Genomic DNA, 18790 nt, shown 5'->3' on the forward strand with positions numbered 1-18790 from the left:
TGCAAGGATGTACAGACATGTGACCAAGCTCTATTGGACAAACATATCTTATATATACATCCCTTATTGACTATAACAATGTTTGGCCATAGTGGCCACAGACCTCCTGCTAGAAAATCACTTAGTGTTGGAGAAGGAAATGGCAACCCACTCCAGTATTCTTGCCTGGAAAAGTCCATGGACAGAGGAGCCTGGTGGGCTGCAGTCCATGGGGTTACATGACTGAGCTTGTGTGCATGAGGGTGGAGGGTGACAGTTTGGTAGCAACAAACTGGTAAAACTAAAAAAAAAAGAAAAAGAAAAAAAGAAAATCACTTAGTGTGACATAAAAATACAAATTCCTGGACCTCATCTCAGGCCACTGAATGAGAACTGGGATGAGGGTGAGGCAAGGGAGGGCAGCTTGGGAACTAGCCTTTTAAACATCATTCAGAGTGATCTGAATGCACACTTCAGTTTGAGGGAAACTGACAGGCAAAATTAGACACTCCATTTGTCAAGTGAAATAAGATATAGTCTTACTCTCAAGGGATTAGTCATCTAGCTGACCAAAATGCTGTTCCTAAAGAAACCTGTTGCACTCAAGAAAGAGAAATGAAGTTTTATTCTGAATGTTTCCTGAGATCAAGAACACAATATTGAGATTTCAGTATGTGATCTACTACTCAAAGGTCAGGTGTTTAGATGATGAAGGGATCCTAATTGCTAATCCAATAACTGGACCAAAGATATAAAATGGGACCTCCCTGGTGGTCCAGTGGTTAGGACTTCAGACTCTCACTGTCCAGGGCCAGGGTTCAATCTTTGGTCAGGGAATTAAGATCTCATAAGCCACATGGCACAGCAAATAACAACAAATAAAAATTAAAAATGCCAAGTGACCTTCCTCTAACGACCAATCTGTGTTCATCTTCTATTCTGTGAGGATGAATAAACATACAATAATTTTGGAGCATAAACCAAATACTCAAAATTGGTCTCTTGTACATGAGAATGCAACTGATCCTCCAAAAACTGATATTCCCGTCTCCTAATCCATTAAAACCCGAGTAGCATAGTTCTGAATTCAGCAAAAAGTTTTAAGCTCCTAAAGAGGCTAAACAGAAGAGACGAATGGATAATAAATACCATGCTGAGGTCCGAGAACACTAACGCCCTCTTCACCCTAGTCACCATCGCGATCCCCAAAGATCCCCCTCACATCGGCTTTGGAGACAGCCCTGGAAAACGTGTATCCTTGGGTGAACTCCAGGAGCTGGGCTATCTTAGAACTCTTCCTGTAGCCCCGCCTCCGCAAACAGCTAAGTTCTCACACGTTTTACGACCAAGAAATGGAAAAGACAAGAGTTCACAGAACCATTCTGTGACCCGGACCCTGACAAGACGCAGGCCTATCCCTCTCTGCTCCCTGGCCTCCCCTTCCTCTCCACCCGCCTGCTCGCACACTGAGGCCCCCAGAAGTCCCAACCCTCAAAAGCACCCACCCCGGGCCCAGAAATAAGACCCCCTGCCTCCTCAGCCGCCACGCCCACCGGCCCAGGCCCCATCCTGACCTGGGGGGCGCGCCAGGCCGCCCTCGGGCTCCCGGCTTTCGGGCTTCCTCGGCCGGTAGCCATAGACACCCCTCTCTGTCTGGTAGCCGCGCCGGAGGAAGAGCGGAGAGGCCCGGCCGAGGCCCAGTCTTGCTGCTGCCACAGCGGCCCAGGCCATGTCCCACCAGGGCCCCGGGGCCCAGAGATCTGAGCCGGATGTCCAGGGGCCGCGGCCGCAGGGAGGTCGCTCCGGCGCGCACCCACCGCCCGGGAGGTGAGAGGCCTTAGGAGGGAGGCGAGGGGAAAAACCCGCCCCCTAGACAACATTCCCACTCCTGATTGGCCAGGGCCCAGCCCTTGAAGCCAATCCAGATCAGGGGCCCGCAAAGCCAAGCCCGGCGGCTGGGATCCAGCAACACTCGCGAGGGCCTAGAGGCTGCTGAGGAAAGTCCTGCATTTGGGAAAAGGAGGAGTGCTGAGGGGAGTGTACCGGCTTTCTGTAACAAAGCTGTGTATGCTGGATATATCTGTGTATGCTGCAGTCTCCCTCCGGGAGTGATCACCCACCACCCCTCTCCTGGAAGCTCCAGAGCATAGACTCACACGCACCATGCAGTCTCCCACAGAAAGGAAAAATTAGCGACAGACTGCATGGAAGGTGGCTGGGACTCAGACCAAGTTCATAGGAAGGAGCCAGAAAATCAATATCCCATCTCTGTTTGTATTTTTGTAAAAAATATTGAGGAGGACAAGTTCAAACAGGGGAGAAGGAGCCTGTACGAAAGCGATAGGAGTGAAGAAAAAACTGGATTTGGAAGATTTTAGGTAATTGAGATTCTTGGTTGGTCTATCTCTGACACAGTTTCCCAAACTATTTTACTCCACGACTCACCTTTAATTTTACCAATATTGGGAGGTCTGAATGCTTCCCAGTTGGTCATCCATTCTTCCAGTCACCTGAGCAGCTGCACCCCCATACTCCCAAGAACGTTACACGTGTAAGCCTAAGATATCTTTCCACTGTACACACAGAGCCCTCTGCTAGGTTACAGAGATTAATAAAATACAGTGTCTGCCCCTAATCAGGTCCCAGTCCAGTTGCAGACTGAAGTCAATACACAATATGAGACACACGGTAATCCAAGTGTGTGCAGGTGCCCTGCAAGCATAGACAGGTGTGTCAGGGAAACCTCCAAGTGGAAGGCACACTAGAACAGAATCTTGAAGACTGACGAGTTAGGCAAATGTGTAAGGAGAGGAGCCCACCAAGGAGGGTGGGAAAGCATGAGCCCAGAAGCCGGGGCGAGGTTGCAAGGCATTGCAAGTGATTCTGAGGGGGTGGCAAATTGGGTGTGTATTGAGAAATGGGAGTGAAAAGGTGAAGATAGTATGAAATTGTTATTGAGGAGAGTAGTAAAGGTAGAATATTGTCTTTAAAGTTTTGAAGTTCACCCCGTTAAGGTCAGTGGCCATGAATATAGAGAGAAAGCACTTTCTGCTGCTTTGTGATTTTCTCCTGCCTTGGTACTGAGAAGGTCAGAAGGGTGATAACTGGGTTCATTCAGGGCTGAAGTTTTGCAGGCAGATGGGACAGAAAGGCCAAGATGCAAAGACGTTTAAGATATTGGTTAGAGGACGATTGAAATAACAAAACATGGGCTTTAACCTAACATTTAAAAAATGCTATCAAATATAAGAATGGGCAGATGGTAAAAGAAAAGGGCCAGTGGGTTGGCAGTTCCAATGAGGTTGAAGACTAGGTAAATCCGGAGTTGGTTGAGAATCTCAGCTGGAACAGAAGGTTGCAGACAGGAAACAAAATGTTTAAAGTGGTCATTGTAGCGGTGATGCAAATGTTGATACTGACCAGGAAGCTTGTTGGCTAAAGTGGAGTGGGGAGAGTGTTTTCAGAGGTGAGGTCAAGAAACTGAGAGAACAGATATTTAGGTTTTTTGAGTTGCCATAAGGACAACCAGCCAGAAACTTCAAAGTGCCAGGCGTTCACACACAAACCCTTTTTCCTTTAAAATTTCATTCACACTCATGACTTTAATTAGCAATAAAAAAGGAATGACACGGAATACAAAGCACCAGTATAACCTGTCTTCTGAACCCAGGATCCACACAAATATAATACTGCCTACCAGATATTTTTATTTTTGTGCATCATTTTGTGAGTCCATGATATGCTGTTGTGATATGTTGTTGTCTGTGAAGTGCTATGATGTTAAAATATGATCATTTTGCAAACTGGTGACCCACAGGTCCCATCTAAACTGCTTATATGGGGAGTTCCCTGGCAGTCCAGTGGTTAGGACTCAGTGCTAAGGTTCGAACTCTGTGCTATGTGTGAGTTCAATCCCTGGTTGAGGGATGAAGATCCTACAAGCCACGTGGGATGGCCAAAAATAAAAAAATAAACTGCTAATATATGCTTTGTTTGCCATCAGAAAGTCTTAATTTTTAAAATTGGATGCTTTTATTGAAAATGTGGAAGACTGCATATTAAAGTTTGGATCTGTGGTTTTTCTTAGAGATCTGACCACACTGCACTCATTGTCCTCCATGATGGTGATCAGCATGAGCTGAGTGGTTGCTGGTCTCTCTAGATGGGGTGTGTGGGTACCAGTTTTCAGTCCCCACCTCTCTTACCTTTATGTGATCTGCTTGTCTGGACCCTATAGCTGCTTGTGTTTGCAAACTCTCGTCTGCTGTGGTTTGCCTGCCTCTTCTTTCACCCTTAATTAGAACCACACTTTCTGTGGTTCTCACTGTGCACCAGCAATACTATTTTTGGTTCCTCAAACATCCGTACTTTTCCTACTTCATGGTTTTCACACAACGTATTCCCTCTGCCAGGAAGGCTCTTCCTCCTGACCCCATCCCATCCCCAATAACACATACACCTGGAAGATTTCTATCCTCCTTCTCCACTGGCCCAGGAGTTACTTTCTGGGGGGAAAAAAAAAGTGTTCTTGGCCATCTTGGGTAAATTAGTTCTTCCTACTGTATGCCCTCCTAGTACTCCATAAATTCGCTTATTTTATTATACAATTTTGAAAAATATTTCTTGAGTACCAGATATATCATAATTGTGGGAATCTAAATTTTTACCCACTTAGAGCATTACAATGATTCTGCCTCTACCTTCCTATGCATAATTACATATTTGATTAAATTAATGTAAGCTAAATATAAATATAATGAGCCTCCTTTGTGGGTGGTTCTCCCACTAAATTGTAAATGACAAGAGTGTGTGATTATGTCTGTCTACTGCATTGCTCTGTCCCCAGTACCTAATTTACTGGTGACCATAGGTCCCATCTAAACTGCTGATGTGGGGAGTTCCCTGGTGGTCCAGTGGTGAGGACTCAGTGCTAAGGTTAGGACTTGGTTCTAGGGTGTGGGTTCAATCCCTGGTCGGGGAACAAAGATCCCACAAGCCACATGAGATCAAACATCCAGTAATTCACCAGTAGGTGCTGAGTAAAAAATTTTGAGTATGAGTTAATGAAAGAAGAACATAGGATGCAGTGATTGGATATGAAAACTAAGTGGGGAGGTGGGGAGACACGACTTCTTGGCTTCTGACTTGAGCCACTGTGTGGTTGGTGATGCCATTAACAGATGAAGGTGCACAGGACAAGCAGAGGGCTGTGAGGCAGGATTAATTCCATTTTGGACCTTCTGATACTCAATGTCTGTGAGACTGCTCGGTGTAGACATCTGGTACATAATTGGACTCATGGGTCTAGAGCTCAGAAAACTCTTGAAGGTGGGTAACAGCAACTTTATTTTGCACATTTGAGAGCTGATAAATCCCAGGCACATACAACTAATAAGCAACATTAGGACCTACATCCATATTTTTAGCCTTGACATTAATACTATCCAGTTTCTTCCTTATTGCTATGATACTTGTTATATTATAAAAACATTATTCATTTTAGAGATCTGTCCTTCGAAAACCTCCATTCTTTTTTTTCTTTCTTTCTTTTTTAGTTTATTTGACTACACCATGTCTTAGTTGTGGCATGTGGGATCTAGTTCCCTGACCAGGGCCCCTGTATTGGGAGTTTGGAGTCTTGGCCACTAGACCAGCAGAGAAGTCCCCAAAACCTCTATCCTTAACAAAACTTGTAATAAAGTAATACATTTTAAAATACAATCTTCAGTTTCTACTCACCAGTCCTTAAACTGAAGACAATAATGCAATGCACTCTTAGACTTGGGTTCCAGTATAAAATTGTATAATGCCTTTCTATCAGAACTAATATGTTTTCAAAAGATAAAGAATGGGTAGTGCTTCCTTCAAGAGCTCAGCTGGTAGAGCGGAGGACTGTAGTAAGTCCAAGAATGGGGTATAGTGATGTGAGATCTGTGTCAGAGAAACCAGGACTTGAATCCAGGCCCTGCCACTTATTACTGTAGGAGAGAAGAAAATATACCTTCTATCCATTCATGTTCTGCTTCTGGCGACTGTGAATTAAACTCAGAAAAGACAGATGAAAATAAGAAAAGGCGTATATTTCTTTCCTTTTCGGTGTGTGTGATCAAGCAGCATGTGGAATTTTAGTACGCCAGCCAGGGATTGAACCCATGCCCTCTGCAGTGGAAGCATGGAGTCTCAGCCACTGTACCACTGGGGAAATTCCAGCATATATTTATTGGTGTTAATATTTTTCATGCAAGGGGGCTTAAGAGAAAGGAATGAAAATCCAAAGGGGTGACTAGACTTTGGGCCTCGTATACCGTTTTAACAAAGAGTAATATACAATATTATGAAGAAGACACTAGGTAAAGGAAAAATGTTCTGAGCTCCTAGGAATGGTATACTGTGAAAAGTGACTAGGAAAGGTGTGGTAGAGAAAGGTTAGCAGTTTCTTATGCAGACTCAGTTCATCTCTGCTGGTAAGAATCATTCTCCTCTTACTAGTATGGGAGTCAGGAAACTTATATCATCTTTACAAATGGAACTCTATGTCATTTTTACAAAGGGAAATTTGTGCTTACTTTTAGGTAGAAAGGGAGAAGCCAGTTTCTCAATTGCCTTCAGCTTAAAATAATGAATATGCCAAAGTAAAATATTTGGGGTAGCATGCCCTGATCCCCTTCACTATATAGGCCCTAGGCAGATTCCTTTAACTCTTAGTCTGTATAGTTACCTGTAAAATATTTAAACTTTTATGTAAAACACACAAAGTTCAGTGATTAGAACAAAGAAGATGCTCAATAAGTATTAGCTACCACTATTATTATTGTTATTATTAAAGAAAGAAAGCGATTGAGATGATGGAGTTTTTTATGACGCTGAAGTGAGATGAAGGTCAAAACTGCCAAAGCTAAAGTTAAGATCCAAAGAAGTAAGGATACAGGACAGAGTCGTCTACATAGACAATGAAATGGCCCAGAATAATAGTGGGTCTCTTATGCAATTTTGTCATTATCAGTTTCTGCCTGTCTTCATTGAGGCCAGAAATAGTGCTTTATTCATTTTTATATTTTATTTTCAATACAGTATTGATTCATAGTAACACTTTGAAAATTGGATGCATAACATTGTCCAGAGAATAAGACAAGCCACAAATGGGAGGAAAATATTTGCAAAAGATGGATCTGACCATAATGATGGATAAATGTCTTTATACATCTATTTAAACCCACAGAATGTATAGCACTATGGATTAACTTTAAAGTAAACTATGAACTTTGGGTAATTAAGATGTGTCAGTGTAGGTTCATCAGCCACAACAAATGTATAACTTGGATGAGAGATGTTGACAGTGGGGGAAGCTGTGCATGTGTAGGGCCTCAGAGTACATTAGGAAACCTCGGTACCTTCCCCTTAATTTTGCTGTGAACCTTAAATATATAATATATAATATATTTAATATATTAAATATTTATATGCCCTAAAATATAACCTTAAAAAAAGAGAGATATTTTTTAAAATTTTACTTAAGTATAGTTGATTTACAATGTTGTATTAATGTATGCAGTACAGCAAAGCGATTCAGTTATAGATATATACACATTTTCTTCCATTAGGATTTATCATAGGATATTGAATATAATTCCCTGTGTTACACAATAGGACCTTGTTGTTTATCTATTCTATACATAATAGTTTTCATCCCCTAATCTCGAACTCCCAATCCTTCCTCCCACTTGGCAATCTTAAGTCTGTTCTCTTTGTCTATGAGTCTGTCTATTTCTGTTTTATAGACAAATTCATTTGGGTCATATTTTAGATTCCACATATAAGTGATATCATATGGTATTTGTCTTTCAAAAAAAAAGACATATCTGATAAAGAATTAGTATCCAAAATGTATAAAGAACTCTTAAATACAGCAATAAGAAAAGAAAATGGGCCAAAGACCCTAACAGACAACTCACCAAAGAAGATATATAGATGGCAAATAAGCATATGAAAAGATGTTCCATATCATATGTCATTTGGGAATTGCAAATTAAAACAACAATGAGATAGGGATGTTGATAGTGGGGGAGGTTGTGCAAATGTGGGGGAAGGGAGTATATGAGAAATCTTTGTACCTTCATCTCAATTTGCTGTGAAGTTAAAACTGCTCTTAAAAAAAAAAAATCTCAAAAAAAAAGAAAAATTAGATGGATATATGCATGCATGAATGAATGAAAACAAATTGTGTGGTTAATTCAGGAATCAATGGAGTTAAAAAAAAAGTGTTTATGAAATAGAAGACTTTAGGCCAGACTTAAAGTCTGAAATATGTCATACTTAGAAAATATATTTGTTTAACTATACGTATAAAACATGTAAGGTAGGGAATTCCCTGGCTGTCCAGTGATTAGGACTTGGGGCTTCCACTGCAGGGTTCCCAGTTTCAATTCCTGGTCGGGGAACTGAGATCTCGCATGCTGCAGAGCATGGCCAAAACAAAGACAAAATGTAATGTTAAAATAATAATGCTTATCATCCTACTGGCTATCTATTGTTGCATAAGACATTACCTCACAACTAAATGGCTTGAAACAACAAACCTGTATCATCTCGTGGTTTTTGTAGGTCAGTGTTCCAGACACAGCTTGGCTCAGGACCTCAGGCTCAAGACTGCTCCAAGGTTGCAGTTAGGCTGCAGGCTGAGATTATGATCTCACCTGAAAGCTCAAGCAGAGGACAGTCAACTTTCATTCCATTCATTTATTTGTTGGCAGGGCTGAGTCCCTCACTGGCTGTTGGCCAGAAGCCTTCCTTGATTCTCTGCCCTGTGGGTCTCTCCAAGGGTAGCTTTCAACATGGCAGCCAACTACCCTTAGGGAGTGGGCAGGGGTGGGAGTAGGGTAGGATGGGGGAGATGAATTAGAAAACTAATATTAGTTGTAACATCCTGTCACCTCTGCTGTATTATACTCACTAGAAGTTAGTCACTAAATGCAGTCCACACTCAGAGGGAGAACATTACACAAGGGCATGACGATCAGGAGAAAGGGATCCTTGAGAACCATTTTTAGAGGTCACCTACTGTACCCACTGGAGACGGCAATGGCACCCCACTCCAGCACTCTTGCCTGGAAAATCCCATGGATGGAGGAGCCTGGTAGGCTGCAGTCCATGGGATCACGAAGAGTCAGACACGAATGAACGACTTCACTTTCACTTTTCACTTTCATGCATTGGAGAAGAAAATGGCAACCCACTCCAGTGTTCTTGCCTGGAGAATCCAGGGACGGGGGAGCCTGGTGGGCTGCCGTCTATAGGGTCGCACAGAGTCAGACACAACTGAAGTGACTTAGCAGCAGCAGCAGCACTGTACCCACATGACCATTTTTAGGAAGCTTTGACTCAAGCATACGCAGTGTTTATCCTTGGCCTATCAATCACGTAATCTCTCAAGTAACTCTTGCACAGGCTGCTGTGACACTCTGCCCAAACGATTAGAACTATGGTTGTGTGTGTTAGTCACTCTGTCATGTCTGACTCTTTACGACCCCATGGACTGTAGCTCACCAGGTTCCTCTGTTCATGGGATTGTACAGGCAAGAATACTGGAGTGGGTTGCCACTTCCTCTTCTAGATGCTGCATAAATAGTTCTGATGATAAAACATACCATATCATTTCAAAGAACTATAGTTACTAGCTTATTGTTTTTTCAATTAATTTCTTTAATTGGATGCTAATTACTTTACAATGTTGTGGTGATTTTTGCCATACGTCAACATGAATCAGCCACTGGTGCACATGTGTCCCCCATCCTGAACCTCCCCTTCCCGCTTCCCTCCCCACCCCATCCCTCTGGGTTGTCCCAGAGCACAGGCTTTGAGTGTCCTGCTTCATGCATCGAACTTGCACTGGTCATCTATGTTACATATTGTGATATATATGTTTCGATGACTAGCTTATTATTATTATCATTAAACTGATATTAAATCTTGGGTATGAGAACATTAATACAAAGTGACATCCCTATTTAAATGAGTCTTCCCTTCAACTGGAAGAAAGAGGGTAAAACACAATGGAATGGCTGTTTCTACAGCTTCTGTGGGGAAAATGTAGGTAAGTATAATGTGTATGGTATCCTGTCTAAAGTGCAAAAACTTCCAGAAGAAAAATAAGTTAGAAATGACACCCAGTCCTTTCCCTTCACCTTAGCAACTGGCACAAGAAGTGAGGTGATGCCAGAGGACTCCCTGAGTAATACCTTTTTTTTTTTTCAGCTATATTTCTAAATGTGACGATATTGTCCTGGTATAGGAAGGTAGCCATTTTCTTCTGAATGCTTAAATACTTGGAAGCTGTGACAAAGTGCATTGCCAAAATTAAATTAAAATAATGAAGTTAGGGATCATAAAGCCTAATGTACTCATTTTTAAAATGAAGTATCTGAGCCACAGACAAGTTACAAATGACTTGCCCTAGTTCCATGGACATTAGCAGGGCTCTAGGACCAGACCCATCCTAAAGGAGATCAGTCCTGGGTGTTCATTGGAAGGACTGATGTTGAAGCTGAAACTCCAATACTTTGGAGTTTGGGAAGAGCTGACTCATTGGAAAAGACCCTGATGCTGGGAAAGATTGAGACCAGGAAGAGAAGGGGACGACAGAGGATGAGATGGTTGGATGGCATCACCGACTCGATGGACATGGGTTTCGGTGGACCCTGGGAGTTGGTGATGGAAGGGAGGGCTGGCGTGCTGCGGTTCATGGGGTCACAAAGGTCGGACTCGACTGAGCAACTGAACTGAACTGAACTGAAGACCAGACCCAGTTCTCTTCAATTTGCATTTTGCTTTCATGCTGCTGCTGCTGCTAAGTCGCTTCAGTCGTGTCCGACTCTGTGCGACGCCACAGACGGCAGCCCCAGGCTCCCCTGTCCCTGGGATTCCCCAGGCAAGAACACTGGAGCGGGTTGCCATTTCCTTCTCCAGTGCATGAAAGTGAAAAGTGAAAGTGAAGTCGCTCAGTTGTGTCTGACTCTTCGCGACCCCTATCGACACTATGGACTGACCCAGGCAGAGGTTCCTGTTTTAGTCTATGTGTTGGTTGGTCTTGTTAGGATTAAATTATAAAATTATGTCTTTTCTTATTCTATATTCTGATTGTGTAAAATGGCTATCTGTATTAACCCGTGTATGGTATTGTACACAGTTGTATAAGGTAGAGAAAACACACTAGAAAAAGAGGAAATATTAAATAAGACTGTGAACTTTGGGATCAGATGGTCCAGAATGAAGGTTCTATTTAGTAGCTGTATCATACTGGGCACCTTATTAAACTATGTTAAGTCCTGGTTTCCCCGTTTATAAAAACAAGAAAAACAGTATCTACCAAATAGAAACATTAGGTGGATAAATGCCTAATACATATTAAGAAAGAGGTGTCTATCTCTCCATTCATCCATTCAAAAGTAATTCAAGTTTTTAACTACCCAGTGTTAAAAATTTGAATTACTTTTAATGGAAATCACATAAAGGGAAATAGAATCCTATATTTGGATTGTTAAGATTTGCTATTGTTGTTGCCTGAAAGCTTTAGTTGTGTCCAACTCTTTGTGACCCTATGGACTGTAGCCTGCCAGGCTTCTCTGTCACTGGGATTGTAGCCTGGTGGGCTTCCGTCTACGGGGTCGCACAGAGTCGGACACGACTGAAGCGACTTAGCAGCAGCAGCAGGCAAGAACAGTGGAGTCAGTTGCCATTTTCTCCTCCAGGGGATCTTCCCAACCCAGGGATTGAACCCACATCTCCTGCATTGGCAGATTCTTTTACTGCTGAGCCACCTGAAAATGAAATCTCCATCTTTAAAATATTCTGTTCTTTTCACTCTAGTTTAATCCCACACATTCCTGCATAAGTACACAGGTTTTTCTCTCTCTTCCAAGAAAATGGTTTTTGGAAAGGAAAATCTTTTCTCTCTACCCAATTTTAGATTCAGTACCTGGGGTGTATGAACTAACTGACAACAGATTAACACAGGGGAAAATTATATAAATTTAATTGATGCTTTTAATTTTGCATGAATGGGGTTACACAAAAAAAGAAGTGAAAGCCCAATGAAGCAGTTAGACTCAGAAGCTTATATATCATTTTAACAAAGGGTGACCAGAGAAAAAAAAGGGTGAACTTCTGGGGCAGAAAATTGTAGGAAGGCAAATACATGAAGTAACCAATGGAACTCATATAAGATATATTACCTGTATAAACTATATGTAAGGGTTATTTTAATAAGGTTTGTTTGTGTAGATTCATCTTCAAGTTGGCTTTTCATCTTTAGAGCCATAAATCTCCTGGGGAGGATATTTATGGCAGTCTCCATTTCTCAAAAGTTTCTGCTTTTAGTCAGATAAAGAGAGCTCCAAGAAGTTTTCTTTCTTCATCTGACTGACTCTTAATTGCCATCAGCTCAAAATAATCCATAGGCCAAAGTCTAGGCATATGTCGAGATGGTATATTCTAATCCTTTTCATATTCATTCATTTTTTAAAAAAATATTGGAGTATAGTTGATTTACAATGTTGTATTCATTTACTTTTAATTCTTCTCTCAAAATGTGATTGTGGTCCCAGGACACAAAGATGAATAAGATACAAATCATAGTCTCAAGGAGCTCACAGTCTTAATGGGAAAGCGAATACAAACAATTTACTTCAATGTAATATAGTGAATGTTGGAATTGAGTTGTTCAGAGACTACTGTGGGAACCCAAGTAGAGACAGAGACTTAATCCAATATATGTAGGGTGGTGGTCGTGAAGCATGGCTTCCCCAAAGAAATAACGCCTTTAGCGACTAGGCTGAAAACATTCATGGGAGAAAGTATTCCAGGAAAAGTTATAATATGTGCACCAAGAGAAGAGGAGGTTCAGTTCATGTGCTGTGCTGTGCTAAGTCACTTTAGTTGTGTCTGACTCTGTGCAACCCTATGGACTGTAGCCCGCCAGGATCCTCTGTCCATGGGATTCTCCAGGCAAGAATACTGGAGTGGGTTGACATGCCCACCTCTCCTTCACAGGATATTCCCAACCCAGGGATCGAACCTATGTCTCCTGCATTGACAGATGGGTTCTTTACCGTCTAGCTTTACCTGGGAAGCCCGGTTCAGTACATGCAACTTATTAACTACAGCTAGAACTCAGACCTGTGGAGAATCAGCCAGAAACTAGATATACAGGCAAGAGCTATGAAGATCTCCTGCTAAAGACTGAATTCTACCCTGTAAGTCAGTGGCTTCCAAAGTCACTTGGCACAAGGAGATATGCAAAATGATCTATTTAGGCAAAAATATTAGAACTTGTTTTTTTTTTTTTTAATTTCTTCTACTTTGGGATGTGTAGTATTATGTACAAATTTAGGTAGTAATACATATAACATAATTTATATCTAAGTAAATAGACATGACTTGGGAGTGTATGCCCTCCTCCCTTCCCCATGGGATTATATGACCAGAGAAGTTTGGAGACTATTGCCATTAAAGGGTGTTTTGCACAGGAGTTAAACAGTTAGATTTGTGCTTGAAACAACGCTAAGGTCAGGAGGGGAAAAAATTAAAAGTAATTAGTTAGAAGAATTAAGATTGTTGCCAATAGTGTGGGTTTGAATTGATGTTGGTCTCAACTAAGGTTGTAGCAGTGGGATACAGAGGAGGACCGAGGCAAGATCTTTTTAAAAATTTTATTCATTTATTTATTTTGGCCCTGCTGAGCGCAGCTTGTGGATCTTATTTCCCCAACCAAGTATTGAACTCGGGCCAAGGCAGTGAAAATGTTCTAACCACTAGACTGCTAGAGAACTCCCAAGGCAAGATCTTTTTAAGACACACTGATTTCGGGCTTTCCTGGTGGCTCAGTAGTAAAGAATGTGCTTACCAATGCAGGAGACACAAGTTTGATCCCTGGTCTGGGAAGATGCCACATGCCATAGAGCAACTAAGCCCGTGTGCCACAACTATTGAGCCTGTGCTCCGGAGCCCAGCAGCCACAACTACTGAGCCTGTGTCCTGCAACTACTGAAGCCTGTGTGCCCTAGAGACTGTGCTCCACACGAGAAGCCACCACAAAAAGTAGCCTGGGTACAGTAACTAGAGAGTAGCTCCTTCTGGCCACAACTAGAGAAAAGCCCTCGTAGCAATGAAGACCCAGCACAGCCAAAAATAAATAAATACATACAATTTAAAAAAAAAGGACACTGAATGCATTTGAATAAGAGATGATGAAGGGCAAAGAAACTATTGGGGAGGAATAACTTTTCCTCTATCCTCTTATGAAACGTTGGGCTGGAAGAATCACAAGCAGGAATCAAGATTGCCGGGAGAAATATCAATAACCTCAGATATGCAGGTGACACCACTCTTATGGCAGAAAGTGAAGAACTAAAGAGCCTCTTGATGAAAGTGAAAGAGGAGAGTGAAAAAGTTGGCTTAAAACTCAACAGATCTTGGCATCCAGTCCTATCACTTCTTGGGAAATAGATGGGGAAACAGTGAAACACTGGCTGACTTTATTTTCTTGGGCTCCAAAATTACTGCAGATGGTGACTTCAGCCATGAAATTAAAAGATGCTTACTCCTTGGCAGGAAAGTTATGACCAACCTAGACAGCATAGTAAAAAGCAGAGACGTTAGTTTGCCAACAAAGGTCTGTCTAGTCACGGCTATGGTTTTTCCAGTAGTCACAGATGGATGTGAGAGTTGGACTATAAAGAAAGTTGAGTGCCAAAGAATTGATGCTTTTGAACTGTGGTGTTGGAGAAGACTCTTGAGAGTCCCTTGGACTGCAATGAGATCCAACCCGTCCATCCCAAAGGAGATCAGTCCTGGGCGTTCATTGGTAGGACTGATGAAGCTGAAACTCCAATACTTTGGCCACCTGATGCGAAGAACTGACTCATTTGAAAAGACCCTGATGCTGGGAAAGATTGAAGGCAGGAGAAGGGGACAACAGAGGATAAGATGGTTGGATGGCATCACAGACTCAATGGACATGAGTTTGGGTAAACTCTGGGAGTTGGTGAGGGACAGGGAGGCCTGGTGTGCTGCAGTCCATGGGGTTGCAGAGTCGGACACGACTGAGTGACTGAATTGAACTGAATTTATGTTCTTAATTGAGACTGTGCAGATTAAACTAACAAAAGACAGATTATTAGGAGAAAAGACATACAATTTTCACTTATATTTATGTGAGTTCCCAGAAAAGTGAAACACAAAGAGTTAGACTCCGGGCTTAGGTACCGTTCTAACAGAGGAAAGGGAGCTTGGGTTTCCAGGGATGACAAACTTTTGGGGAAACTAATGGGAGATAAGGATTATTTTAGTAAGATCTGTTTATGTAAACCTATCTGGGTGTTTTCTCTCCATCTCTGGAGATGAGACATTTCTTGATGCTGGGGTTGAGGGTTGGGGTAGACACTTTCACAAAAAGAAATCCATGCTCTGCTTTTAGGCAGTTAAGCAGATTTCTAGAGAACTCTTTCTGAATCTGTTGATTCTTAATTGCCTTCCTGGTGGCCCAGACAGTAAAGAATCTGCCTGTAATGCAGGAGACCCAGGTTCAATCCTTGAGTCAGGGAAGATCACCTGGAAAAGGGAATGGCAACCCACTCCAGTATTGTTGCCTGGAAAATCCCATGGACAGAGGAGGCTGGTGGGTTACAGTCCATGGAGTCATAAAGAGTCAGACAAGACTGAGCGACTAACACTTTCACTTTCGGAACAATCCTTATGATAAACTAGCACATTTCGGTGTGGCCTATGTGGTCTCCTTTAGCATCATTAACTGATAGAATAAAAACAGAAAAAGAAACAGGTGGGATTGGAGGCCAGTATTAAGTTCAATTTTGGACATTTTAGGTTTGAAGTGTATGTGGTGTATTTCATCACAATTATCTCACAGCAAAGACTTAGAATTGTAAGTCAGGAATTAAAGAACTGAGATCAATTAGATGACATAGGGTTAGTTTTCTCACCACTTACTTACCCATTAGTTTCCCCAAAGAATACTGAGGATGTTTATTCTACTGGGCGATAGAAGTGAAACCAGAATTAGAGATATTTACACACTTCTGTCTTTATTGTTTACAGTAGTGGAGAGCACAATTTCTTTTTTCTTCTCTCAGTCTTATTGGGGTATAATTGACAAAATTGTAAGAAATGTAAAACGTAAACTGAGGTGATTTGACATTTCCCCTTTCTTTTTTATCTTCCTTTTTTCTTAGCAGGATACATAATGTTGGAGTAAAAGGTTCCTGGTGCACTGGTTTCATACCAGTGGGAGGGCAAAGAAAGGGTCGTTGAAGCCGTATTTATTCAAATTGCAAAGCCATTCAGATGATAGTGTTCATTGTTAGCAAAATGATTTGGTAATAGCTAACACTCAAAGAGCATAAACTATGAACACTGTGTTAAGTGCTTTTATTTAAATCACCTCAATTACTATTCACAAAACCCTAGAAAAAAGTACTGCTATTATCACAATTTTCAAGAATAAAAAGCTGTGACGTCTGAATAGCTAGTAAATACTGGAACTAGAATTTGGATTTATGTAGGCTACCTCATGCGAAGAGTTGACTCATTGGAAAAGACTCTGCTGCTGGGAGGGATTGGGGGCAGGAGGAGAAGGGGACGACAGAGGATGAGATGGCTGGATGGCATCACTGACTCGATGGACGTGAGTCTGGAGCTCCGGGAGTTGGTGATGGACAGGGAGGCCTGGCGTGCTGTGATTCATGGGATTGCAATGAGTCGGACACGACTGAGCGACTGAACTGAACTGAGTCTCACTTCAGAGATTCTACAGTGTTTTCGGTTTCCCATTGTAGCTTCCAAACCAGTTCTCTTCCAAGAACTTTGACCCTGTTGGGCTTGCTTCTTCTGTCTACACCTCCTGCTAGGGTAATTCTTCAGAACCACTTTCTGATGTCCTTGTCTGTCCCCATTCCCTCACTCAAGGTTTGGCTCTTTTGTCAGTTTTCTTTGCAACCTGTACTCCTATCAATCTGTTAACCCTATCCATACTCACATATAAACCTCATTTCCCTTTAATTTCCCTCCAAATCCAATATAGATCCTACGATCCTTCATTATAATTGTTCTTTTGCAAACACCCACAATACCTGTAGTTGTCTCTCTGCCATTACCCTCTTGGGGAAAAAAAAAAGGCAAGCTGATTAAATCCAACTGTCCATCTATTCTGGGGATATTGGCAAATGTAGGCTGGATGGTTTTAAACTTACGACCACATGGTGCTGGAGAAGACTCTTGAGAGTTCCTCGGACAGCAAGGAGATCAAACCAGTCAATCCTAAAGGAAATCAACCCTGAATATTTATAGGAAGGACTGATGCTGAAGCTCCAATACTTTGGCCATCTGATTTGAAGAACCGACTCATTGGAAAAGCCCCTTCTTCTATCAAAGGCACTCTTCCCATTTGTACTTGAAATTTTTTGACTGTGCCATACAGTATATGAGATCCCAGTTCCCTGAGCAGGGATTGAACCTGTGCCCCCTGCAGTTGTAGCTTGCAGTCTTAACCACTGGACCACCAGGGTAGTCCCTCCACTTGTACTTTAGATGCTATTCCTTTCCATCACAATGATTTTCCTCCTTTGCTATCTTTTTTTTCTCCCTCTTGCAACCCCAGTATTTCCCTATTAGATCATTCCCATTAATAAACATTCTCTGTATTTTTCATTAAAAAATACAAAAACATAAAAGATACACAAACAAAATCCTCCCTGACTTCACATTCTCCATAGTTCATTTTCTACTGATCTTCAGAGTAAAATGCCTCAAATACTTGTCTTCACTTTTTTCATCTCCAATTTCAGTCATTTCAGTCGCTCAGTTGTGTCCCACTCTTTGTGACCAAATTTAGTCAACTATTCCAATCCACGCCCACTACTTCACTGATCTGATTCCGAAAAACTCAAGTGTTGAGCCCCACAGTGTCAATCCAATGGGTTCCTTCCTGCTTGATGTTACCTGTTCTCGCAGTAACATTTGAGACAGTTAGCCACTTCTTTTCTAGGCTTTTACAAAGCTATTCATTCCAGCTTTCCCCTCTCCGCACTGTCTTTTTAGGAACTTAACCTCTATATTTGGAAGTTTTTCAGGGCTTAGTCCTGGACCCTCTTCTCTTACCACATTTTCTTTGATCTTATTTTTTCTTTTGACTTTATGTATGTGTGCTTTTATTGGCCACACAGCACAGCATGCAGGATCTAAGTTCCCGGACCAGAGACTGAACTTGGTGGAGAAAGTGCAGTCCTAACTAGACCACCAGGGTATTTCCCTGTTTTTTTCATATGGTATAGTTCTGTCAAGTGAAGCAAGCCACAGGAGAAGAATGGACATTTTTGAGAATTTTCTGAAATACTTAAATAAACACTTAAAAACTTAATATAATTTAGCTTCAAGAAATAGTGAAGTTTGAGTCATCACAATGCAAAAATGATGGTTTCCTCAGAGCAATGTATTCCCTGAAGGTAAGATTCAATGACATCCCCACATCAGAGGGCTTTTGGTGGTTTGCTTGACACGCTCCTCTGGAAACAAAACAATTGGCAGCATTTTCAGTTTATGTAAAAATGTGCATTAAGGGAGTTGCTGCTGCTGCTGCTAAGTCGCTTCAGTCGTGTCCGACTCTGTGCGACCCCATAGACAGCAGCCCACCAGGCTCCCCCGTCCCTGGGATTCTCCAAGCAAGAACACCGGAGTGGGTTGCCATTTCCTGCTCCAATGCAGGAAAGTGAAAAGTGAAAGTGAAGTCGCTCAGTCGTGTCTGACT

General features: G+C 41.9%; 1 protein-coding gene across 5 annotated transcripts in view; it reads right to left on the minus strand.

The window, feature by feature from the left end:
* Positions 1 to 1828, minus strand: part of DHTKD1 (dehydrogenase E1 and transketolase domain containing 1) — a 45753-nt gene extending 43925 nt beyond the window's left edge. For 4 of the 5 annotated variants that reach the window (XM_019972911.2, XM_070800724.1, XM_070800722.1 and 1 more), the window contains exon 1: positions 1554 to 1827. In XM_019972911.2, the coding sequence (XP_019828470.2) occupies positions 1554 to 1710 (157 nt within the window). In that variant the 5' untranslated portion in view covers positions 1711 to 1827. Of the gene's footprint in view, positions 1 to 1553 lie in introns of all 5 variants that reach the window. The other variant, XM_070800723.1, reaches the window with a different exon arrangement.
* Between the last annotated feature and the right edge of the window lie 16962 nt (positions 1829 to 18790).

Source organism: Bos indicus, chromosome 13, assembly GCF_029378745.1.
Source record: "Bos indicus isolate NIAB-ARS_2022 breed Sahiwal x Tharparkar chromosome 13, NIAB-ARS_B.indTharparkar_mat_pri_1.0, whole genome shotgun sequence".
In the NCBI taxonomy this organism is placed as follows: domain Eukaryota; kingdom Metazoa; phylum Chordata; class Mammalia; order Artiodactyla; family Bovidae; genus Bos; species Bos indicus.